The sequence below is a fragment of the Lutra lutra genome, chromosome 5, assembly GCF_902655055.1.
Source record: "Lutra lutra chromosome 5, mLutLut1.2, whole genome shotgun sequence".
Lineage (NCBI taxonomy): Eukaryota > Metazoa > Chordata > Mammalia > Carnivora > Mustelidae > Lutra > Lutra lutra.
The window spans coordinates 29,789,624-29,815,477 of record NC_062282.1 but is presented as its reverse complement, the minus strand read 5'-3'; the positions used below and the strand labels follow the sequence as shown (position 1 = coordinate 29,815,477).

Here is a 25,854-nt window from a genome sequence, read left to right as displayed (position 1 = left end):
CTGTTCATGTCCTCTGAGATGGCATTATTCTTACAAGGCTGCATAAATTTGTCAAAACTCATTGAACTATATACTTAAAAAGGATGAATTTTAACATATGTAAATTATACCTTTTAAACTGATTTAAGAGCAAACTCAGCAGATGGTTAGTGAAGTGGAAGATGAATTTGAACTCTCTAGGTGTATAGGACATAGCTTGTGTATAATAAGATTTCCTTTATACCCATACCACACTCTCTGGAGAGAGTGAGTGGAATATGATTGGTGCAGAAATTTCAGTTATATCTGAAACATTTTTTAAAATTTTTTTAATTATTTATTTATTTGACAGAGATCACAAGTAGGCAGAGAGGCAGTCAGAGAGAGAGAGAGGAGGAAGTGGGCCCCCCAGTGAGCAGAGAGCCCAATGCGGGGCTTGATCCCAGGACCCTGGGACCATGACCCGAGCTGAAGGCAGAGGCTTCAACCCACTGAGCCACCCAGGTGCCCCGTGAAACATTTTATTTTTTAAAAATATTAAATATATCAACAATGCTAATATCAGACAAGAATGAAAAATCAATGCATGAGTGTTTTCATATTATATTCTATATCTTAAAGCATGCTTTAAATATTTCATAATATAAAAGTCCCTAAATCTCTAGTTCTATCATCTACATCTCCTTGCACTTTACCTTTTGGGACATATCCACATTTATATACGTATTTATATAGTTGAACTAAATGTAGGACTGTTTTTTTGTCTTTTTAAAAAAAATTTATTTAAATTCAATTAGCCAACATATAATACATCATTAGTTTTTTTTTTCTTTTAAGATTTTATTTATTTATTAGAGAGAGAGATCACAAGTAGGCAGAGAGGCCGGCAGAGAAGGGCGGGGGGGGAAGCAGTTTCCCTGCTGAGCAGAGAGCCTGATGCGGAGCTTGATCCCAGGACCCTGGGATCATGACCTGAGCTGAAGGCAGAGGCTTTAACCCACTGAGCCACCCAGGCTCCCCACATCATTAGTTTTTGATGTAATGTTCAGTGATTCATTAGTTGCATATAACACCCAGAGCTCATCATTTCACATGCCCTCCTTAATCCCCATCACCCTGTTACCCCATCCCCTCCCACCTCCCCTCCTGCCACCCTCAGTCTGTTTGAAACTCAACATCCAAAAAACAAACCAGTCAAGAAATGAGCAGAAGACATGAACAGACACTTCTCCAAAGAAGACATAAAATGGCCAACAGACATATGAAAAAAATGCTCCACATCACTTGCCACGGAAATATAAATCAAAATCACAATGAGATACCACCTCACATCAGTTGGAATGACTAAAATTAACAAGACAGGAAACAACAAACATTGGTGAGGATGTGGAGAAAGGGAAACCCTCTTACACTGTTGGTGGGAATGTTTTGTATCTTTTTGCTTTTCTTTTTTTTTTTTTTTAATTTTTTTTTAGCTGCATGACATAAATCATTTTTACTAACTTTTATTTAAAATATACTGTGGTAGGGACACCTGGGTGGCTCATTTGGTTAAGCTTAGTCTGTCAGCTCAGGTCATGATCTCAGGATCATTAGATCAAGCCCTGTATTGGGCTCTGCTCTGGGTATGGAGCCTGCTTAAGATATTCTCTCTCTTGGGGCACCTGGGTGGCTCAGTGGGTTGAAGCCTCTGCCTTCGGCTCAGGTCATGATCCCATGGTCCTGGGATCAAGCCCCACATCGGGCTCTCTGCTCGGCGGGGAACCTGCTTCCTCCTCTCTCTCTGCCTGCCTCTCTGCCTACTTGTGATCTTTGTCTGTCAAATAAATAAAAATAGAATCTTAAAAAAAAAAAAGAAGATATCCTCTCTCTTTCTTCATCCTGTCCTTGACCCATGCTCAATCTCTCCATAAATGAATGAATGAATGAATGAATGAAGTAGCAGAATAGTTACTAAATTTCTGGCTAGAAGTTGGCTTATTTTGCATGTCAACCAGTATGTTCACTTTTGATGATCTGCTTTTTCAAATAGGAAATTTTACACTACAAAATAGGATCAGCATAGTATAAATCTTAACTTTCTTACTAATTTTGTATTTGGCAGATCCCATTGAAGAAGAAGATGTAAATCTGCTATTTGGTTCAGTGCAGGAAGTACTGAAAGCAGCAGTTATGGCTGATGCAGATGTTTTGTCTGAGACATTTCAGCTTCTGGTAAACTCCGCCAAAGACTTCAGTAGGAGACTGTGGGGCTTAGTGCCAGTTGGCTTGTATCTTCCAGCTCCTCCATTGTATTGTCCTCAGCCAGCTGTTCTTAGTGAAGTAAGCTTAATCTTTTAATTAATTTAAAATTGATTTTGTCTAAATTTTAAAATAATCAACTTCATAATAATTATCAAGATAAGAATGCAAGCTCTGAAGACAAACTTTCAAATCCCAGTTTTGCTGTTTATTAATTGTATAATCTTAAGCAATGTACTAAACTGTTTAAGTTTCCTTATCTGTAAAATGCTGATGAGTATAGTAACTGTAATAGCATTATTGTGAGGATTAAATGAGATATCCTGTAAAAGCTTTTACCTTAGGGCCTAGGACACGTAGTAAGCAGTCAATAAATGTTAAAATTATTGCAATAATAAAACAAAATCAAGAAAGAGTTCTCTTTATCCAGATTTTTAAAAAATAGACATTTGTTTAGGATAACACATATTGAATGTCAGAATTTAGAAGCCATACATTGTTTCAGTCTTTTATTCACCTCATTGTCTTTGCCTCTTTTGAAAGACTTACTGTGTTTTTTTCTTTGGTAGGTCATTTTTTTCTCCTGAACTCTTCAGTTGATAGTCTGTCATAAATAGCAATACGGTGTTCCTCTCAGGAACTTTTTCTCTGGTCTCATGATATCAGAATTAGCTGGCTTTAAGATTTAAAGTATTAGTGCAAATTATTTATATTTAAATTATTTTTTACACTGATTAATATTTTGAAGTGATTCTAGTATTGTTTCTTCACTACTTACTGTTTTAGTATGAGCAACTTCTCTGCTTTTTTCTTAAGAGTTTTTATTCTATTCTTATTTGTTATAGTTATGTTTCAATAGGTTTAAAATATTTCTTTTTTTTTTTTTTTTTTTTTAAAGATTTTATTTATTTATTTGACAGAGAGAAATCACAAGTAAGCAGAGAGGCAGGCAGAGAGAGAGGAGGAAGCAGGCTCCCCGCCGAGCAGAAAGCCCGATGTGGGGCTCGAACCCAGGACCTGGGATCATGACCTGAGCCGAAGGCAGCGGCTTAACCCACTGAGCCACCCAGGCGCCCCGGTTTAAAATATTTCATTTACTGATATTTCAAATGTAATATGTTATACGTGGAAGGAGTAAATTGTCCATCATATTTCTTAGTAATTCATCTTTTTTGTCACATCTCACATTCTGAGTTTTCAGTAGAAATAATTCAATAAGTTTAGAAATTAAGAATAGTATTTAAGGGGCGCCTGGGTGGCTCAGTGGGTTAAGCCGCTGCCTTCGGCTCAGGTCATGATCCCAGGTCCTGGGTTCGAGCCCCACATCGGGCTTTCTGCTCAGCAGGGAGCCTGCTTCCTCCTCTCTCTCTGCCTGCCTCTCTGCCTACTTGTGATTTCTCTCTGTCAAATAAATAAATAAAATCTTTAAAAAAAAAAAAAAGAATAGTATTTAATAGCATGGAGGACAAGGGGAGATGGAGAGGAGAAGGGAGTTGAGGGAAATTGGAAGGGGAGGTGAACCATGAGAGACTATGGACTCTGAAAAACGATCTGAGAATTTTGAAGGGGTGGGGGGTGGGAGGTTGGGGGCACCAGGTGGTGGGTATTGTAGAGGGCACAGTTTGCATGGAGCACTGGGTGTGGTGCAAAAATAATGAATACTGTTATGCTGAAAAAATAAAAAAATTTAAAAAAAAAAGAATAGTATTTAAGGTATTTTTGGAATGTGCTACACTGATTCTAGTTCGAGTGGTTGCGATCCTTAGTACTGATTCATTTTATTACTTTTTAATAAAATAATCCTGAGTGGTAGGATTTCTCCTAAATATCACTCTGTATCAATTAGAATTCTTTAGGTTGGAAATAATAGAAAACTTGGTCCAAAATGGCTGGCCTAATTCAAAAGCCCAGTAATAGGGTAGTCTTCTGACTCAGTTATGTTAACATAGATTTGAGCTCTTCCTCTCTGGTTTGTTTTCTAAAGTGTTAGCTTCAGCTTAAGGCTGGTTCCCTTTGTGGGAGCAGGGTGGCTCCCAACAGCTTTTATTTTTATTTTTATTTTTTTTTAAAGATTTTATTTATTTATTTGACAGAGAGAGATCACAAGTAGGCAGAGAGGCAGGCAGAGAGAGAGGAAGGGAAGCAGGCTCCCTGCTGAGGAGAGAGCCAGACGTGGGACTCGATCCCAGGACCCTGAGATCATGACCTGAGCTGAAGGCAGTGGCTTAACCCACTGAGCCACCGAGGTGCCCTCCCAACAGCTTTTAAGGATACCTTGTCTATGTCCAGAGGGAGAGGGAGGTGGAGAAAGAAAAACAATAGAATTATTTCTCCCCCATTATTTCTCTCCCTCAGGGTACTGAGATTCACTCTTGGCTGGGGAGAATGTAAGGTTCTGTTTGGCAGTCCATTAGTACCATTGGAGTCAGGAGTGGAGGGCTTTAACTGCTGTAGGGGAAGTCTTGGGTTTAAGGTCAGTTTAGCCCTTTACGTTTGAGATGAGAGAAATATTTCCTTGACACTAGCAATAGCTATAGTTGAAACCTGAGGCCATCCCTCAAAATTTCCCTTATAAATCTCCAGGAACATTTTAGTTTGAGAAACACTGTATTTATTTTCACTTTACCCCTTAAAATTTTCATATTACTAGCTACTAAAATCATTGGTTTTATTTTCTTCAGGAAGATGGTGATGATCTTCTTTTAAAAGCTGAGAAAGAGAACCGCCAGAAGGTGTCTGGAATTCTCCAACGGGTCCTCTTGCTTTTCCGGGCAGCTCGGTGTTCTTTTCCTGTGGCACAGTGGTACATCTTGCAGTTGAGATGGGCAAGAAAAGTCATGCAGAAGGTCTGGAAACGTCTTAGTCATTTATGTGCTATGTTAAACTATTTAAATCACTAATATTTATTCATATTTACAAATACCTACGATTATGACAATTTTCCAAGGAATCCTACCCTATAAAGGCATAGATTTCAGGTTTGCTTATAATAAGCAAGGCTGTCATCCTCTTCTACACTGACTTCAGCTGAGCCATAGCTGCATCTTTACCTGATCAGCGGCCAGACCGGATATTTGCTCACATGTCCCTTATCCAGATGCAAGCCCTTTATAGGCCTGTTGTCTGTCTCTGTGAAATGTGGAAATAAATATTAGTGCCAAATATCTTTAATTTGGCCCCTGATTATATTTAAATGTTTTTGGTTTTAAGTAGGCTCTATGCCCAGTGTGGAGCCAACATGGGGCTTGAACTCATGACCCTCAGATCAAGACATCAGCTGAGATCAAGAGTTGGACCTGACTGAACCACCCAGGTGTCCCAACTCTTGATTCTATTTAAAAACAAGAGTCTACAACTTTTCTTAGTAGAACCTTTAGAGAGACTTTGAGAAGTTACCAAGTTGTTATTGAAAATTTGACATTTTTTTTTAGAAAGAAAGGTTTGTAAAATTTGCTTACAGCTATCATAGAATATAACATGAAATTGTACCCTTTCTGTATCTTGTCATCCCAAAGTTATTTTCAAAGCATGTTTACTAGGTAGGGCAAAGAGTTTTCCTGTGTTATTGAAAGACTGATTTTAATAGTTTAATAAGTTTAATAGTTTAATAAGATCTACTGAGTCTGTTTTTTATAGGAGACTTCATTTTTTAAAAAATGTTTAAGGGGCGCCTGACTGGCTCAGTGGGTTAAGCCTCTGCCTTCGGCTCAGGTCATGATCCTCAGGGTCCTGGGATCAGCTGCGCATTGGGCTCTCTGCTCAGTGGGGAGCCTGCTCCCCCACCCCCACCTTCTCTGCCTTTCTCTCTGCCTACTTGTGCTCTCTCTCTCTGTCAAATAAATTAATAAAATCTTTAAAAAAAATTGTTTAAGTAAACAGTTTTCTACAGTAAATTTGGAAATTAGATTCGCATAGAAGTTTGATCTGATGTACAAATCCTGACAGTAATCTCACTTAATCTAGCTTTAACTAATTTAGCTAGCGTTAAGACTGTGTTAAGACTTTTGTGACATAGTTGAAGACATGCCTCCTAGGACTAGCAGGCCATAGATTAGAGCCTTTGTGTGTGTAGTCATTGCTACTCTGATTGCCCAGTGCCATGTGTGACTTGCAGCTTATCTTTAGGCCTGTTGTCAACCCTTGGTCTATATACAGAAATGACACATAAATTCCCTCTAATTCACTATTCCTCAAATTTCTCTGATAGTTTTATTGTTAGCCCATGAATTTACTGATGTTGGGAGAGGTGCCAAAAATGTGGAGATCCATTCTTACAGAAATTTGTACAATTTATAAGTGATTCCCTGTACTGCTGTGTTCTCTACCTCCTTCATTCAGACTTTATTGGGCATATAATTTAATTACAAATTTGGTTGTAGTAAATTGATGTTTTCTAATTGGTTGGAATGCTGGAATGCTTGTTGCTACCAAAATTATAGGGTCTTTACTCATGAAAGCAAAAAGTCACATTTCTCATAAAGTTGCATAACAAAATACGGACTGTTGGCTGCAGGAATCTGAATGCTTGACAGGAAGCAGAGATCGGATTACAAGATAGCTCATGCACATGGCTAAGAAGTTTGTGCTGGTTGTTAGCAGGAGGCTTCTCCTGAGCAAGTGATCCAAAAGACAGCAAGGTGGAAGCTACAATGCCTTTGTGATTTAATCCCAGAAATCAGTACAACCACTTCATATTCTGCTAATTAGAAACTAGTTACTTAGTATGATCTACACTCTAGGTGAGGGAAATTAGGCTCTACCTTTGAAGGGATGAGTTTTAAAGAAGTTCTGGACATATTTTAAAACCACCATACTTTTTTTTTTTTTTTTAAAGATTTTATTTATTTATTTGGCAGACAGAGATCACAAGTAGGCAGAGAGGCAGGCAGAGAGAGAGGAAGGGAAGCAGGCTCCCCGCTGAGCAGAGAGCCCAACGCGGGGCTGGATCCCAGGATCCTGGGATCACGACCCGAGCCAAAGGCAAAGGATTTAACCCACTGAGCCACCCAGGTGCCCCAAAACCACCATACTATTATACCAAAGTTAACAATATTTACTTATTAATGTCTAATACCTGGTCCATAATAAAATTTCCCTGATTTTGAAAATGTCTTTTTTTTTTCAAATATTTTATTTATTTATTTGACAGACAGAGATCACAAGTAGGCAGAGAGGCAGGCAGAGATAGAGGAGGAAGCAGGCTCTCCAGTGAGCAGAGAGCCCGATGTGGGGCTTGATCCCAGGACCCTGGGATCATGACCTGAGCCGAAGGCAGAGGCTTAACCCACTGAGCCACCCAGGTGCCCCGAAAATGTCTTTTTAATAGTAGGTTTTTAGAATTAAAGTCCAACCAAAGTTCACCCATGTTTGGTTATGAGCTTATAGGAAGGACTATATTATCAAGTCTGACTCATAAGAATCAACAGACTTATCCAGGATCAAACTTTATACCAATGATTTCAAGGATATAACTAAAAGACTTAGGTGAAGCTTGCAATTGCATATGTTGCTACCAAGGTTTTTCTTGCTGTGGGAGAATGTGATCTGACCTCTGTTTAACATCATGACACAAGAGAGTATCAGTTACTGAACATCTCCTTTAATTATAGAGCTTGTGTGACATTTCCACACAATTTACTGCATAAATCCATGCATTCTATGTTTATTTATAATAACCAACCTAGCTAGGCTCTGTATATCTAGTAAATACTGTGCATTTGTTTGACAATATGTCTGTTATTAGCATGATTATAAGGGGATTTGATGAGATTGTCTCTTTATGGAAGTGAATAGAAGAGGGAGAAAGCAGGTTAGAAACCTGCTGCTCATCCTTTCATTTTCAGGTTTATGTCTCTTAGATTCCTTTTCTTTTATTCTATAGCAGTTTCCTTTAATTTCTTTTCTCTCCTTGATTTGTAGAGAAACATAGTAATTTGTCCTGTACTGTATTGTGCATGTGTTTGATAGTTTATCTATTTGGTGTCAATTAACTTATTCCTCTTTCCTTTTATTTCCCCGTTAGTAGTTACTCTACACTCATTGAGGTACAGAGGCTTGATCAGGTTCACATTTTCTTAGAAATGGGTCCTCATAAATGGTGTGGTATACTTCCCTGTTGCTACATATCATGTGACACATAGGACTTTTTATCTCACTTTAGTGACAGTGAAATGGATTCATGAGTTCAGGTTGTGTTTTACCCACTCACATTCTCCATCAGGCCAGCAACTTTTTACCTAATTGAACATTTACTGATTATCCTTGCTGGAGTCATTTCTTTATTAGGAGTTGCCAAATGGTGACTTTAATTCTTTCACTTAAGTTTTTTGAAAGTTATATAGGTAGATATAACTTTTGTCATATTTATTTTTAGATACTGCACATAGTTTTATTTTGGAGGAGAGATGCTTAAATATCTTTTTTTCCCTTTATTATGCTTTTGGGGAAAGTCAGGACAAATAGCATTAAATTCTTTCTATATAGGCAAAACTGAGTGATGAAAAAAAATTGATTGAAACCTTCTTTTCTCTTTTATGACCTAGCCTAATGAATTTCTTTTTTTTTTTTTAAGATTTTATTTATTCATTTATTTATCAGAGAGTAAACAAGCAAGGGGAGTGGTATTCAGAGGGAGAAGCAAGAACCTGCTGAGCAAGGAGCCTGATGCTGGACTCAATCCCAGGACTCCGGGATCATGACCTGAGTTAAAGGCAGATGCTGAACCAACTGAGCCACCCAGGCATCCGTAGTCTAGTGAATTTCTTGAATTAAATTTGTGAGCTAAGTTTCTGAAAGTACAGCTCATGTCAGGGGTATTTTCTTACATAGTATAGGAACCATGGGGTGTTTTCCATTCTATATGGTTTATCTTACTTGCCTTGTTTGTTCCATTATACCTTCCTTAGAAATAGATTCAGATGACTGATAATTAACATATTCTGTCATTCTTTCAGATTCGAATGAAAGGGTCCCTTCCTTCATTGAGTCCTTTCCCTCAGTCATTACTTAATTACTGTAAAAAAGGGGTAGCATTCTTTCGACCTGGAGCGGCTGGAGACCACAAGCTTGATGAAGTTTCCATTAAAGCAATAGGTTTGTTCAAAATGAACTGTTTGCTTAGAAATTAGGCCTAAATATTAATAATGATATAATATATACAATTGATTTGAGGAAGTTTCTGTACAACGGAATACTATATTGGCAATGAAAAGACAGTATGTGTATATTACCACCAAGGAAAGATATCCAGGATACATTAAGTGAAAAGAAGACCTAGTTTCAGCCCAGCATACATAGTATGATTATATATATCTTTGTGTACTTTTATTGCTTTTAGTTAAAAAATTGTCCAATAGTGGAAAGTATGTTTCTAGTATTGAAAAATTTTAAACTTAGTTGCCTATCATAAGGAATTTTCCAGATTAACTATCCAGTATTAAGTACAGCTGTGTGTATTGGTTTTGAACATTATCTACAATAGGCTATGAAGCTTAAAGCAAGTAAACTACTAGTAAATAGAGTAAGTTATTTACTCCAAAAATGTTTTCAATATTTTTATGCAACTGCCCATGCATGAAATATTCTAGAATAATGTACATAAAAGTTCTGAAAGGATTTTCATGACTTTCATATAAGGTGTTGGCAATGAACATATGTTTCTTTTATAATCAACAAAATAAAGACATTTATTTTGGAAAGAAAATGAGCAGTGGTGAAGTTGCTATTATATGAATGTGCATACTCATCCAGTTTTTCATATTTGTATTCCTGATTTAGGTTGCTTCAGAGAACTTTGTGCTTTGTGTTGGATGCTACATATTCGTGATAAGTTATCTTATAGTTGCAGGCAGTATCAGAAAGCAAGAGAAAATGTGGAGGGAAAAAAGGTATTTACTTGAACAAGAATAAGGAAAATGAACAAATATTATTTGAGAAGTTATTGCTTGATAGAAGATTTTACTGCTTATAAAAGTCTTTCTTTTGAACTCCTGCTCTGTCCATCTAAATTGAAAAGGAAATGTATTTCTCAATATCCTTTTAGGACCTTGAAGTGGAGTTTGATTCCTGTATGGTTGAGCACTGTCTCAGTGCAGTGGAGTGGGCATACAGAATGCTGCCCTTCTCTCGATTTGCTAATATCGAAGAACTTATTCAGGATCTAATTTTGAGCCTTATTGGAGAATTGCCACCAATCAGAAAGGTAATGTGAATGTAGTGAAAACAAACTAAATGAAAATCAGAGATTTCAAAGGATTTTTGCTTTACTTTAATTAAGAATGATGTTGCTCATAAAACTCATTTTCTAAATTTTTTTGAAGGTAGCTGAAATTTTTGTGAGAGCATTTCCCAATCCTGAGGACATAAGGGTTCCTTTAAGAGAAAAATATCACTCTCTTCAGCAGAGACTCAGACACTGTGTTGTAAAAGGTAGTATTTGTCATTTCTTACGTATCTGATGAATTACGGAAGATTCTTGTTTTCTTTTGAAAGCACGTGATTTCTAGTGCTTATATTTTTATGCATTTCTTCTTTCTTTGAAGATAGTATGAGAAGGCAGAAATAAGCACTCCTCCATCACTGAAGCGCCAGTTTTGCTTCGGAACCAGACAAAGCTGACTTCCTGTCATGGCTCTGTCAATTAATAACTGTGTGACTGTAGGCAAGGTTGCTCAGTCTCTATGGGTCTCATTTCCTTATTTGTAAAATGGGTATACTAATACCTACTTTGCGAATGTGTATTAAAAGATTAAGGGATGCCTGGGTAACTCAGTCAGTTAAGCGCCAAACTCTTGATTTTGTCTTAGGTCGTGATGTTAGGATTATGAAATTGAGTCCCACCTTGCTGGGCATGGACCCCACTTAAGATTCTCTCTTTCTCCCTTTACAGCGCCCTCTGCATGCTCTCTCTCTTTCTAAAAAAACAAAACAAAACAAAAAGATGAAGATAAAATATATAAAATGAGCATATGGAGCTTTGCATAATGCAGATATTTTATTGAAAACTAGTGTTCTTCCTCTTCCTTTATGGTTATTTGTATTTCTAATTTTATCCTCTACAGTCAAGATGCCCTTGTGGAAATTTTTTTTCTTGTGGTTAAAATATATAAATAATATAAAATTTACCACTTTTAAGTATATAATTCAGTGACATTAACTACATTCACATTGTGGAAATTTTTTAAAAATTCAAATTACCCTCTTTTTTATAACTATAGTATATAAGTCTAGTTATGTCTTATGATTATACATTATTGTATTAATATATTTCTGGTTTATATTTTTCTTAATACTTTCTTGACATTCTCTAAAATGTCCTGTTATGTATAGTAATGTTTAAATTATTTTTTGTAGGCAACCTTGAAAAACTTCCCTTTCTAATGTTTCCTGTTATTTAAAGTCAGAAAGGTGTTTTTGTTTCTTTGGCTAAAATTATATTCATTTTCTCTTATTTACCACTCTTGGGAATGGAAAAGTTGTAGCGATTCTTTTTGTAATTATCTGTCTCATTTTTTTAATAGTTAAATTACTTTTTTTTTTAAGATTTATTTGTTTATTTGAGAGAGGGAGAGTGAGTGCAGGGAGAGGGACAGAGGAAGAGCGGGGAGAGAGAGACTCTCAGGCAGGCTCCATGCCCAATGTGGACCCTGACATGGGGCTCCATCCCATGACCCAAAGATCACGAAGTGAGCCAGAAGCTCAACCAACTGGGCCACCCAGGAGCCCCAAAACAGTGAAATTACTCCTTAAGTTTTTGTTTTCTAGGGCATATGTTCTTATGGAGTCTGGATTCTGTCCGTTTTATTGTTCTTTAATGGACCTTCTCTAACTTTGGCAATTCTGCCTTAAAATGTGGACCATAGCCTTCTAACAAATACTGAAGAAAGCATGCTCTGTAAGAATGTGGAAATAAATCTTAGTCATCAGTTGGATTCCTTGTTCCCACAAGGGACTGGAATTGGGTCCCCCTTTGTCTTAAGTGGAAACATTTTAATTTAATCTAAGACCTCCTTTTTTCTTTTATAGGTCCCCAAACTGAGGAAATGATGTCTGTTATTATGCATTCTATTCATAAAGTGAGAGTGAAAGCCCTAAAACGTGTGCAAAGAAATATAGGCTCTTTTGAGATGAATATCTGGGAACCACTTGAAGAAGAAAAACCAGCTGGGGTTCCAGGTTTTGATAGGTTTTCCTTAGGAACTAGTTTGAGCAGGAGCACACTCACGGAACTGGGGAATTCTCTAGTCCATAGTGATGCAGATACAGCAGACACCTTCTCAGAAGCATTGTCAGTTGAAGAAAAAAGTAGGATACGTGTCAACCAAAGGTACTGTTGAGATCTCTTAATAGCAAGTATTCACTTCCTTTGGAAAAAAATATTTTCAGTATGTTCATGCGACAGAGGAGCTGATTTCTTGTCCCTCACTGATTGCACTGTTAACAATATGAACAATAAATGCTACCCTCCCTGACTCACAAGGATGTTAGGAGTATAAAATGTACAATTAAAAATATTATTGAGGGGTGCCTGGGTGGCTCAGTGGGTTAAAGCCTCTGCCTTCAGCTCAGGTCATGATCCCAGGGTCCTGGGATCGAGCCCCGCATCGGGCTCTCTGCTCCGCAGGGAGCCTGCTTCCTCCTCTCTCTCTCTCTGCCTGCCTCTCTGCCTGCTTGTGATCTCTGTCTGTCAAATAAATAAATAAAATCTTAAAAAAAAATATTATTGAGATATGAAATAATTTTGCTACCTGATAGTATAAAATCAGGTCAGTAGATGAAATTCTAGAGTTCACTGGGGAGCTTTTAGTTTAGTTTTTTTTTTTTTTTTTTAAAGATTTTATTTAGTTATTTGAGAGAGAGAGAGAGCATGAGCATGGAGGGAGCGGCAGAGGGAGAGGGAGATGCAGGCTCCCAGCTGAGCAGGGAGCCCCTTGTGGGGCTCAGTCCCAGGACCCTGGGACCATGACTTGAGGTGAAGGCAGATGCTTAACCATCTGAGCCACGTAGGCGCCCCATTTTAGTTTTTTTAGTAATCTTTAGATTTAAGTAATTTAGGATTATTGGGTTAGCTAAATTATTTTTTTAATGATTATTTATTTATTTATTTGACAGACAGAGATCAGAGGCAGGCGGGGTTGTGGGGGGAAGCAGGCTCCCCGCTGAGCAGAGAGCCTGATGTGGGGCTGGATCCCAGGACCCTGGGATCATGACCTGAGCCGAAAGCAGAGGCTTTAACCCACCGAGCCACCCAGGTGTCCCAGCTAAATTATTTTTAAAGGTTTCCAGGGAAAGGAAATTGCACATTCATCTTTGAAACTTGTCTATAAATTGTTGAGAAATTCTTATCATTTAAACTTCTGTTGCTCTAGGTAAAATTTTTCTTTATAATTCCATTATCTGCCATGCAGTTTATCCTTTTCACGACTAGAAGTCTACAAAATGAACCACAATCTTCTCAAATGAAATAATTTTATCTTCTTCAAACATAAACATCTGCTTAAATCATACCTCATAGTATTATAAATTGTGAACTTGTTTCGCCAATTTTGGTTACACTGGAGGCTGCTTATTGTGACTTTTTAATAAGGAGAGACATGGTGCCTTCAGTTGGGTGCCTTAATACGAACCCTTTATTTCTTTTATTGAGGGAACTGGGAATCTGTGTTCTTCCCTAAGGACCATGTTGAAAGGAAACAGATTTAAAAGTAATTATGACTGGCAGTTAAAGGGTTTGCCTAACAGGTTTAGTAGCAGCAGAAAGTTTTGAAAAAATTCCCCACTTTTGTGTAGCAGAATCTTGAGAGCAGTCCTCCTTGTTGCACATTGTACAGGGCAAGCTGAAAGGGGCAGATGTAAAAAATAAGAAACCTTAAATTAATATGTATGTTGGTGGCTTATGATTTTTATTGACTTTATATTCCTAAATTCTGACACATCAGTGGACCTTTTTTTTTTTTTTTTCAGAAAAAAATTCATATTTTTAAGGTGAAATTTCTGTGAACACATTTCAGTCTTTTTTAAAATTTTTAAAATTTTTTCAGTCTTTTTTTTTTTAAATAAAAGATTTTATTTTTTTATTTGACAGAGAGAGAGAGTGAGCACAAGCAGGGAGAGCAGCTGCTGGAGGGAGAAGGAGAAGCAGGCTTCCCTGCCAAGGAGGGAGCTTGATGTGGGACTTGATCCCAGGACCCTGGGATCATGATCTGAGCCAAAGGCAGATGCTTACGTGACTGAGCCACCCAGGCGCCCCCATTTCAGTCTTTTTTTTTTAACACAAATTTCCCCCTTTTGGTACTAATGTGTTATATTTTTGAATCAGAATGTTTAGCTCTAGTAAACACTTAGAGATCATTTGGTCTGGCCCCCTCATTTGAAAGACATTGAGGCATTAAAAAAAATATATATGATTCAATCAGTGGAGAGAATTTTTGTTGTTAATTCTAATATCTGTTCTAGTTATTAATTTTGTCTTTTTTAACTTTGTTTTGCTAGAAATGCCCCAAATCACATGGAATTTACATTGACTGATAAGTCCAATGAAAAAAAGAAGATATGTAATCAGAAAAAAAATCTTGAAAGAAAAGATCATGAAAAGTTATTACAAAATGCACTTCCTGTAATAGGTGTTTGGGAATTTGAACGTGATGATGATGAATATATTAAGTTTCTTGATCTCTTTTTGAGTTATGTTCTTGAAAGAGACCTACTTGATTCCAAGGATCCTGGCATTCCATTTCTAACCAGTTTTTCTGGACATCTTAGAGAAAACGAACTTAATTCTTTACTTTTTGATGTGCATACAACATTAAAACGACGTCAAGCCAAAACCAAAAGCCAGAATGTGTTTAGAGCTGGCTCCTGCTTTGTTGCTTCTGAGTCTTATGAGTCTGAAAAATCAGAAAACCAAGAACTTTCAGCTTCAGTCCCGGTTAATCAAGGAATTGGGCCATTTTTAGAGAGCCCTTTGAATGAAGTCGACAAAAAGGATGGGACAAGTGGATTGTTTGGTTTAAAAAAAAAGTCAGTTTACAGAATACAAGATGACAAATCAGAGAAACCTGTAATCCAGAAATTGTCAAACCATATTTTTTGGACTCCCAAGTCCAACAAAACTAGAAGGTATATTTTTAAAGCAATTCAGTGCAATGATATTAACCCTCAAGAAGATCTTCCTCTAGCACTAAATAACACATTTGGCAGTATAAGAAGGCTGCTGGAATGGATGATAAGGTGGTCTAATAAAAGACTGCCCTGTGATCCTACTCTCACCGAGTTATCCTGGGAGTATAGTCCTGTCATTCGTGTAAAGACCTCTACAGCTGCCATTCTTACATCATTGTGGCTTTTGGAACAACCATATTTTGCTACATATAAGGCAAAAAATGTCACTTTTAAGGTAAGAACTTGAATTCTTTATTGAATACAAATGAGAATTCTCATTGTAGATTGAAACTATTTTTATATTTCTCCATCTATTAAAAAGTCACTAAGTAACAAAGTTAATGACAGTGTTGATTATAATCTGCATAATTAATTATTTTTCTTCAAGTGATTCCTTTAATTCTCAAAAATAATTAGGGTAAAAGTGTTTTCATAGAGGTTTTGAGGTTTTGTGGTTTTATGTGTGTTTATAAAAAAAGAAAAAGGAGGAAAAAGGAGATAATTTTAAGTGATACTATGAGTGGTAGTACCTTTATATTCTTTCTCTTTCAAGTTTCAGGTTGGTTCAGATGGAAGACTAGGCCTCTGTAGAGTTTTTATTACTGGTGTCTCATCATATGCATTAGAGGATCATTTTTCTTATAACCTTGACTAGAATTTAGAGAACCATACCTGGAGAGGCAGATGGGTATCAGTAGAGAAGTTAGTGCTTATTAACTACTTTTTCTTTTCTTTAACCAGTGGCAACTAGCAAACTGCTCTTTTAACCTGTTTTCAAGAACAAATATTTTTACATAAATATCTTTTGATTGGGTGGTTGCTGTTGCACTGGAAAAAAAAAACTATGGAGATGAACTTTTTGGAAAACCAGTTTATGTATGGTAAAGTAGGTGAAAAATGGAAATGGACTTTTTTTAATATTTGGAGAATTCCAATAGTTTCTAATTTTTTGTTTTTTTCTCAGCTTTATTGAAGTATGATTGAAAAATTGTAAGATATTTAAATATACAATGTGATGGATTAATAGCCATGTATATATAATGAAAGGCTTCCCTTCATCTAATTAACACATTCAACACCTCACATACTTTTTTTTTTTGGTTAGACATACAAGTTCTACTCTCAGCAAATTTCAGTTCTGTAATGCAGTGTTGTCAGCTATAGTTATCATATTAGCTTCTCAGACCTCATTTATTTTATAACTGAAAGTTTGTATAGGCATACCTAGTTTTATTGCACTTTGCTTTATTGTATGTTGCAGATACTGCATTTTATACAAATTGAAGACTTATGACAACCCTGCACTGGGCAAATTTGTCTGTACCATTTTCTAGTAGCATTTGCTTGCCTCATGTCTCTGTCACATTTTGACAATTCTTGCAATATCTTAAACTTTTTCATTATCCTTATATTTGTTATATATTTATGACCAGTAATCTTTGATGTTACTATTGTAATTGCTTTGGGGCACCACAAACTCTGCCCATATAAGATGATGAACTTCATCAATAAATGTGTATGTTTTGACTCTACTACCAACTGGCTGTTCCCCCATCACCCGCCCTCTCCTCCAACCTCCATTTTCCCTGAGACACAACAATATTGAAATTAGACTATTTAATAATCCCACAATGACCCCTAAGTGTTCAGGTGAAAGGAAGAGTCACTTGTTTCTCAATTTAAGTCAAAGGCTGGAAACGATTAAGATCAATGAAGATCGTATGTTGAAAGGTGAGATAAGCCAAAAGCTAGACTTCTTACAACAAACAGCCAAGTTGTGAATGCAAAGGAAAAGTTCTTAAAGGATATTAAAAGTGCTAGACCAGTAAACACATGAATGATAAGAACATGAAACAGCCTTATCGCTGATATGGAGAAAGTTTTAATGGTCTGGATGGAAGATCAGAGCAGCTACAATATTCCCTTAAGCCGAAGCCTAGTCCCAAGCAAGGCCCTGACTCTTCAGTTCTTTGAAGGCTGGGAGAGGTGAGGAAGCTGCAAAAGAAAAGTCTGAAGCTAGGCTGAGGTTGATTCATAAGGTTTAAAGAAAGAAGCCATCTTCATAACTAAAAGTGCAAGATGAAGTAGCAAGTGCTGATGTAGAAGATCCTGCAAGTTATCCAAAAGATCTAGCTAGAATAGTTAATGAAGGTGGTTACACTAAACAACAGATTTTCATTGTAGACAAGATAACCTTATACTGGAAGAAGATGCTATCTAGGACTTCAATAAAGTCAATAAAGGTAAAGTCAATGCTTGGATTCAGAACACAGGCTGACTCTCCCACAGGTGCCATTGAGCTGCCCTGTTCATTAGCATACAAGCAGAGGGAGCTGCTGAGGGCAGCTAACTGGACCCCAGATTTTTGCTGAGCTTTACCATAAACTCCAAGTCCCTGGGCATTTGTATAGCTGCCCTTCTGGGGTAAAGTGTCATTAGCCACAGCACAGCAAGACCCTCCCACAGAGGATCAGCATAGGACCATGCCATGTCAGGTTCCTAAAATTTGGAGTTTTGAAACCCAGCAGGCATGCTTGAGATAAAACAGGACCACTATGTGGACAGACAGCTCAGACACAGACAGGGTGAAGGCAAAGATCTGACAGAAGCCTGGGACACAGCAGGGGAGATTGTTTGCTCATCTCTGAGGGCTTCCTGTACAGTGGTGGGCATAAACTCCCCTCTTTGGGGACAAGAGAGCAAGCTGATATCATTTCCTCTTCCCCCTGCATCAACACAGGTGAACGTCATTGAGCAGCATGGCACCCCACAGTGGAGGCTTGAGCCACTTACACCAAGCCCCACTCCTCTGCAGGTGCTTCTGAACTAGGGCAAATGTGCCTGAGAGTCACAGGAGCAGCAGGCTCCCCCTATCCCTGGCAGAAGATCACACAGATCCCCTGCATGCATCACACCTACTGACCATAGAGTACTGCAACATTTAAGCACTAAGAGAAATAGGCTCTAACTTGCCTGCCTTCCTTCTTTCTTTCCTTCCTTCCTTTTCTTCTTTCCTTCCTTCTTTCAGAGAGAGCACATGCAGGGAGGGTCAGAGGGGAGGGAGAGGGAGAGAGAATCTCAAGTACTCCATGGTGAATGTGGAGCCTGACATGGGCTTTAGTCTCCCAACCCTGAGATCATGACCCTAGTCGAAATCTGAGTCAGATGCTTAACTGACTGAGCCACCCAGGCGCCCTGGACTAACCTCTTTTAAGCCAACCAAAACACACCTAGTTAAAACTTGTCACACAACTGGAAAAAGTCCAAATACTCCCCACTGCAGGAAAGGAGAAACTCTGCAGAGGACTGACCTGAGGGAAAGAGCAGCCAAAACATGACAGCAGAATGCACAGAGCATATAACAGAAACACTTCATGAAGCACCAGGCCTTGGATGGTATAGAACCTCTTCTTAATATAGCCATTACTCCCAGGAGCAGGAAACATGACGCGCTTTCATAACACACAGAAGACAGAGACCTAGACAAAATACCAAGATGGAGGAATTCACCCCAAAAGAAAGACGAAGAGGTCACTGCCAGGGATCTAATCAAAACTGATAGAAGTAATACACCTGAACCCAAATTTAAAACAACAATCATAAGAAACTAGTCGGCCAAAATAAAAAATGCTACAACAAGATGCAAAACTGACTGGATGTAATGACTACAAGGCTGGCAGAAGCAGAGGAATGAATAGTGATGTAGGAGATAAAATTATGGAAAATAATAAAGGTGAGAAGAAGAGGGAAAGAAAAATTGGATCATGACTATAGACTTAGGGAACTCAGAAGCTCCATAAAATGTAATAATATCCGTATCATAGGAGTCCCAGGAGAAGAAGAGAGAAAAAGGGGCAGAAGGTTTATTTAGCAAATTATAGGTGAAGACTTCCATAATCTGGGGAAGGAAACAGACGTCCAAATCCAGGAGGCACAGAGTACTCCCATCAAAATCAACAAAAGCAGGCCAACAGCAAGACATATCATAGTGAAATTTGCAAAATACAGAGGTAAGGAAAAAATCCTGAAAGCAGCAAGGGAAAAGAAAATCCTGATGTACAAGAGAAGACAAATAAGGTTAACAAGTCTCTCCACTGAAACCTGGCAGGCCAGAAGGGAGTGGCATGATATATTCAATGTGCTGATGGGGAAAATATACAGCCAAGAATACTCTATCTGGCAAGGCTGTCATTCAGAATAGAAGGGGGGATAAAAAATTTCCTAGACAAACAAAAACTAAAGGAGTTTGTGATCACTTAACCAGCCCTGCAAGAAACATTAAAGGGGACTCTGAGTGGGAAAGAAAGACCAAAAGTAACAAAGACCAGAAAGGAACAGAGACAATCTACAGGAATAACAATTTTATGGGTAATACAATGGCATAAATTCATATCTATCAATAATCACTCGGAATGTAAATAGACTAAATGCTCCGATCAAAAGACGTAGGGTATCAGAATAGATAAAAACAAAAACAAAACCAAGACCCATCTATATCCTACCTACAAGAGACTCATTTTAGATCTAAAGACACCTACAGATTGGAAGTGAGGGGATAGAGTACCATTTATCATGCTAATGGATGTCACATGCCCTCCTTAATGCCCATCAGACAAACTATATTTTAAACAAAAGATGTAACAAGAGATGAAAATGGGCACTACGTCACAATCAAGGGGTCTCTCCAATAAGAAGATTTAACAATTGTACATACTTATGCCCCCCAACTTGGGAACACCCAAATATATAAATGAATAGTAACAACATAAATAAACTCATTGTTAACAATACATAATATTAGGGGCCTTTAACACCCCACTTAAAGCAATGGACAGATCATCTGCATAGAAAATCTTCAAGGAAACAAGGCCTGTGAATGACACCCTGGACCAGATGGACTTAACAGATGTATTTGGAACACTACATCTTAGAGCATCAGAATACAGATTCTTTTCAAGTGAACATGGAAGGTTCTCCAGGATAGATCACATACTGGGTCACAAATCAGGCCTCAAAAAGTACAAAAAGATTGAGATCATACCATGCATATTTTCAGACCACCATACTATGAAAGTTGAAGTCAATCACAAGAAAAAAAATTGGAAAGACCATAAATTCATGGGTGTTAAAAAACATCCTATTGAAGAATGAATGGGTTAATCAGATAATGAAAGAAGAAATACAAAAAATACATGGAAGCAAATGAAAATGAAAACATGATGGACCAAAACAGTCATAAGAGGGAAATACATAGTAGTACAGGCCTACCTCAACAATCAGGAAAATTCTCAAATAAACAACCTAACCTTTCACCTAAAGGAGCTAGAAAAGAAACAGCAAATGAAGCCTAAATCTAGCAGAAGAATGATAATAAAGCTAAGAGCAAAAATAAATGATAGAGAAGCATGCAAGCAAACAAAAAACCAGAACAGATCAGTGAAACTAGGAGCTGGTTGTATGAAGAATTAACAAAATTGATAAGCCCCTAGCCAGACTTATCAAAAAGGAAAGAGAAAAGATCCAATTAAATGGAATAATGAGTAAGAGAGAGATCACAACCAGCACCACGGAAATACAATTATAAGTGACTATTATGAGCAATTAATTATATGCCAACAAAGTAAGCAATCTGGAAGAAATGGATACATTCCTAGAAACATATAACTACTAAAATGGAAATAGGAAGAAATAGAAAATTTGAACAGATACATAACCAGCAAATAAATTATTCAATCAATAAATTATTCAGTAACCAAAAATCTCCCAACAGTGGCACATGGGTAGCTCAGTCAGTTAAGTGTCAGACTGTTGATTTCAGCTCAGGTCATGATCTCAGGGTTGTGAGATCGAACCCTGCATTAGGCTCTGCACTGGGTGTGGAGCCTGCTTAAGATTCCCTGCCTTTGCCTCTGCTCCTCCCCTTCCCTCTTTAATTAATTAATTAATTAAATATTTTAAAAAGTCTCCCAACAAACAAAAGTCCAGGGCCAGATGGCTTCCCAGGGGAATTCTACCAAACATTTAAAGAAGAGTTAATGCTTATTCTTCTCAAACTGTTCCAAAAAATAGAAATGGAAGGAAAACTTCAGTCATTCTGTAAGATCAACATTACCTTGATTTCCAAACCAAAGACCGCACTAAAAAGGGAGAATTATGGGCCAATGTCCATGATGAACATCAATGCAGAAATTCTCTACAAAATACTATCAAATTCAATAGCACATTAAGAGAATTATTCACCATGATCAAGTGGGATTTATTCCTGGGCTGCAGGTGTGGTTCAGTATTCACAAATCAATCAACATGATACACCTCATTAATAAAAGAAAGGGTAAGAACCATAAGATCCTCTCAATAGATGCAGAAAAAGCATTTGACAAAGTACAGCACCCATTCTCTTTTTTCTTAGAAAATTTTTTTTAAGATGTATGTATTTTAGAGAGAAAGCACTAGTGGGGAGAAGAGCAGAGACAGAGAGAGAGAATCTCGAGCAGACTTCCTACTCAGCATAGAGCCCAATGAGGGGCTTGATCCCACAATCTTGAGATTATGACCTGAGCTGAAATCAAGAGTTGGATGCTCAACCACCTGGGCCATCGAGATGCCCAGGTACCCATTCTTAATAAAAACCCTCAACAAAGTAGAGATAGATGGAATACACCTCAATATCATAAGGACATATATGAAAGACCCACAGTTATCATCCTCATTGGGGGAAAAAAACAGAGCTTTTCTGCTATGGTCAGGAACAAGACAGGGATGTCTACTCTCACCAGTGTTGTTTGACATAGATCTGGAAGTCCTAGCTTAAGTAATCAGACAACAAAAAGAAATAAAAGGCATCCAAATTGGTAAGGAAGAAGTGAAACTTTCACTGTTCACAAATGACATGATGCTCTGTATAGAAAACCCAAAAGACTCCACCAAAAAATTACTAGAACTGATACAGGAATTCAGCAAAGTTGCAGGGTATAAAATCAATGCACAGACGTCTGTTGCATTTCTATACAACAATAATGAAGCGGCAGAAAGAGAAATCAAGGAATCAGTCCCATTTACAATTGCACCAAAACCATAAGCTAGCTAAGAAGAAACCTATCCAAAGAGGTAAAAGATCTATACTCTGAAGACCATAGAACACCTATGAAAGAAATTGAAGATGACACAAAGAAATGGAAAAACATTCCATACTTATGGATTGGAAGAACAAATATTGTTAAAATGTTTGTATTACTCATAGTAATCTATACATTTGATGAAATCCCTATTAAAATACCAACAGCATTTTTCCACAGAGCTAGAACAAAGAATTCTAAAATTTGTATGGAACCACAAAAGACTGTGGGTAGCCCAAGCTATCTTGAAAGCTGGAGTCACCACAATTTTAGATTTCAAGCTATATAACAAAGCTCTAATCAAGACAGTATGGTACTGACACAGAAACAGATGCATAGATCAATGGAACAGAATAGAAAGCCCAGAAATGGGCCCACAATTATATGGTCAACTAATCTTCAACAAAGAAGGAAAGAATATCCAATGGAAGAAAAGATAGTCTTTCAACAAATAGTTGGGAAAACTGGGCAGCTACATGCAGACGAATGAAACTGGACCACTTTCTTACACCATACAAAACAATAAGTAAATTCAAAATGGATGAAAGACCAAAATGTGAGACAGGTATCCATCAAAATTTTAGAGAAGAACATAGGCAGCACCCTCTTTGACCTCAGCTGTAGCAGCTTCTAACTAGACACATTTTTGGAAGCAAGGGAAACAAAGGCAAAAATGAACTATTGAGACTTCATCAAGATAAAAACCTTCTGCACAGCAAAGGAAACCACCAACAAAACTAAAAGGCAACCTGCTGAATGGGAGAACATATATGCAAATGACATAGCTGATGAAGGGTTAATATCCAGAGTATATACAGAACGTATCAAAGCCAACACACAAAGAACAGATAATCCAATCAAGAAATGGGCAGAAGACATGAACAGACATTTTTCCAAAGAAGACATCTAGATGGCTAACAGACATGTGAAAAAATGTTCAACATCACTCATCATTGGGGAAATACAAATGAAAACCATGATGAAATACTACCTCATACCTGTCAGAATGGCTAAAATTAGCACAGGAAACAACAGATGTTGGTAAGGATGCAGAGGAGGGAACCCTCTTACACTATTTATGTGAATGCAAGCTGTTGCAGCACTCTGGAGAACAGTAGGGAGGTTCGTTGAAAAGTTAAAAATAAAGCTGTCCAACAACCCAGCAACTGTACTACTAGGAATTTGTCTAAAGGATACAAATATACTGATTCAAAGGGCACATGTACCCTGATGTTTATAGCATCATTATCAACAATAGCCAAATTATGGAAAGAGCCCAAATGTTCATTGACTAATGACAGGATAAAGAAGATGTGGGGGGCACCTAGGTGGCTCAGTGGTTAAAGCCTCTGCCTTCGGCTTGGGTCGTGGTCCCGGGATCCTGGGATTGAGCCCTGCATCGGGCTTTCTGCCCAGGCGGGGAGCCTGCTTCCTCTTCTCTCTCTGCTTGCCTCTCTGCCAACTTGTGATCTCTGTCTGTCAAATAAATAAATAAAACATAAAAAAGAAGATGTGGAATATATATACAATGGGATAGTACTTAGCCATAAAAAAGAATGAAATCTTGAATTTGCAATGACATGGATCAGAGCTAGAGCATATTATGTTAAGCAAAGTAAGTCAGTTAGAGAAAGACAAATACCATGTGATTTAACTCATACATGAAATTTAAGAAACAAAACATATAGGGGGAGGGGAAAAAAAGAGAGGGACACAAACCATAAGACACTCTTAACTATAGAGAACAAACTGTGGGTTGCTGGAGGGGAAGTGGACAGGAGATGAGTTAAATACATGATGGGTATTAAGGAGGGCACTTGTGATGAACACTGGGCATTGTATGTAGATGATAAATCACTAAATTCTACTCCTGAAACCAATATTATACTGAATGTTAACTAACTAGAATTTAATAAAAACTTAAGAAAAGACATGATTAATAAAAAAAAAAAATAGGGGCACCTAGGTGGCTCATCACTTGAGTGTCTGACTCCTGATTTAGGCTCAGGTCATGAGCTCAGGGTCATGGGATTAAGCCCCATGGTGCCTCAGTGTAGGTCTCTTTGAATTTATATTATTTAGAACTCTCTGGGCTTCCTGGATCTCAATGTCTATTTCTTTCCTTAGATTTGAGAAGTTTTCAGTTATTATTTCTTGGAATAAGCTTTCTGCTCCTTTCTCTTTCCCCTCCCTCTGGGGCTACTATCCCATAAGTCCCTTAAGTTATGTTCATTCTTTTAATTTTTTTTTCTTTTTCCTCCTCTGATTGGATGAATTCCACTGCCTGGTCTTTGAGTTTTTTGATCCTTTCTTCCACTTGATCCAATCTGCCTTTAAACCTCTCCATTGAATTTTTCAGTTTAATTATATTCTTTAGCTCTGTAATTTCTGTTTGTTACTTTTTGTATTTTCTCTTTATTGAAATTCTCTTTGTTCATACATCACTTAAATTTTCACTTTGTTCATCCCCTGACCTCTGTGACCATGATTTTGAATCTCTCTCAGGATATATCATTATTTCCATTTCATTAAGATCTGTTTCTAGAGGTTTATCTTGTTCATTTGTTTGGAACATATTCCTGTTTCTTGATTTTACTTGACATTCTATGTTGGTTTCTGTGCATTAGATAAAACAGTCACACCTCCCAGGTTGGATAGAGTGATCTCATGTAGGAGATAAACCTCATCAATTAGCTTCACCTGAGCTTTTGTTTGGCTCTGAAATCTTTGTGATGGTCTAAGTCTTCTTCTTTGTTCTTAGTGGTTCCCAGTAATTGGGGGTAACCAAGACCTATCAGTGTCCCAAAGGTGTGGGTCACATATAGCATGTAGATACACAGTGACTAGAAATTGCACTCTCAGGCAGCATGTGGCAAAATATGTAGGTAAGAGAAACTGGAAGATGGGTGTTTTTGCTCACTCTCTGTGAGGCCCAGGTAAATAGCTACAGGGGTTCTTCTTTCTTTGTTACATTCTTTTGGGACTCATAAATGCAAGTTCAGTTGGTTGTCAGAGACAGGTGATCTGGGGACCTTTCCTTCAGGCAGCAGCTGCAAAAGCTGGGGCACCCAAATGTGTGTACAAGCTGCTTGCAGGGAGATACTGGTGACTTGAAATGGACTAGAAAGAGAAAGCAGGGGAATTGTCCATCAGCATCCCAGTCTCCTTGGTATCATAGTTAGCCCCTAGAAGTATGCAGCTGGATTCCTTCCAAGGGAAGACTGGGAGATAGGTGTTTTCACCTGAGCCTTTTGGGGATAGCTGCAATGAGTGCTCATGCACCTGTTAATAGACGCTGCTTTGTTTGCTATGGTCCTGTGGGATTTATGGATGCAACCCTCACTGGCTTTCAGAGCTCGGT

The 25,854-nt window shown here is 37.8% G+C and overlaps 1 protein-coding gene across 5 annotated transcripts in view; it reads left to right on the top strand.

Annotated features, from left to right (window-relative positions):
- The window catches only part of CPLANE1 (ciliogenesis and planar polarity effector complex subunit 1), a 146,528-nt gene that overhangs the window by 47,782 nt on the left and 72,892 nt on the right, over positions 1–25,854 (top strand). For all 5 annotated transcript variants that reach the window (XR_007127438.1, XM_047729906.1, XM_047729904.1 and 2 more), the window contains exons 19-26: positions 2,084–2,301; positions 4,902–5,066; positions 9,174–9,312; positions 9,997–10,106; positions 10,262–10,420; positions 10,539–10,647; positions 12,244–12,544; positions 14,710–15,613. Coding sequence is in view for 4 of the 5 variants with exons in the window: in XM_047729906.1 (XP_047585862.1) it covers positions 2,084–2,301; positions 4,902–5,066; positions 9,174–9,312; positions 9,997–10,106; positions 10,262–10,420; positions 10,539–10,647; positions 12,244–12,544; positions 14,710–15,613 (2,105 nt within the window). In the remaining variant the exon portion in view is untranslated. The remainder of the gene's footprint in view (positions 1–2,083; positions 2,302–4,901; positions 5,067–9,173; positions 9,313–9,996; positions 10,107–10,261; positions 10,421–10,538; positions 10,648–12,243; positions 12,545–14,709; positions 15,614–25,854) is intronic.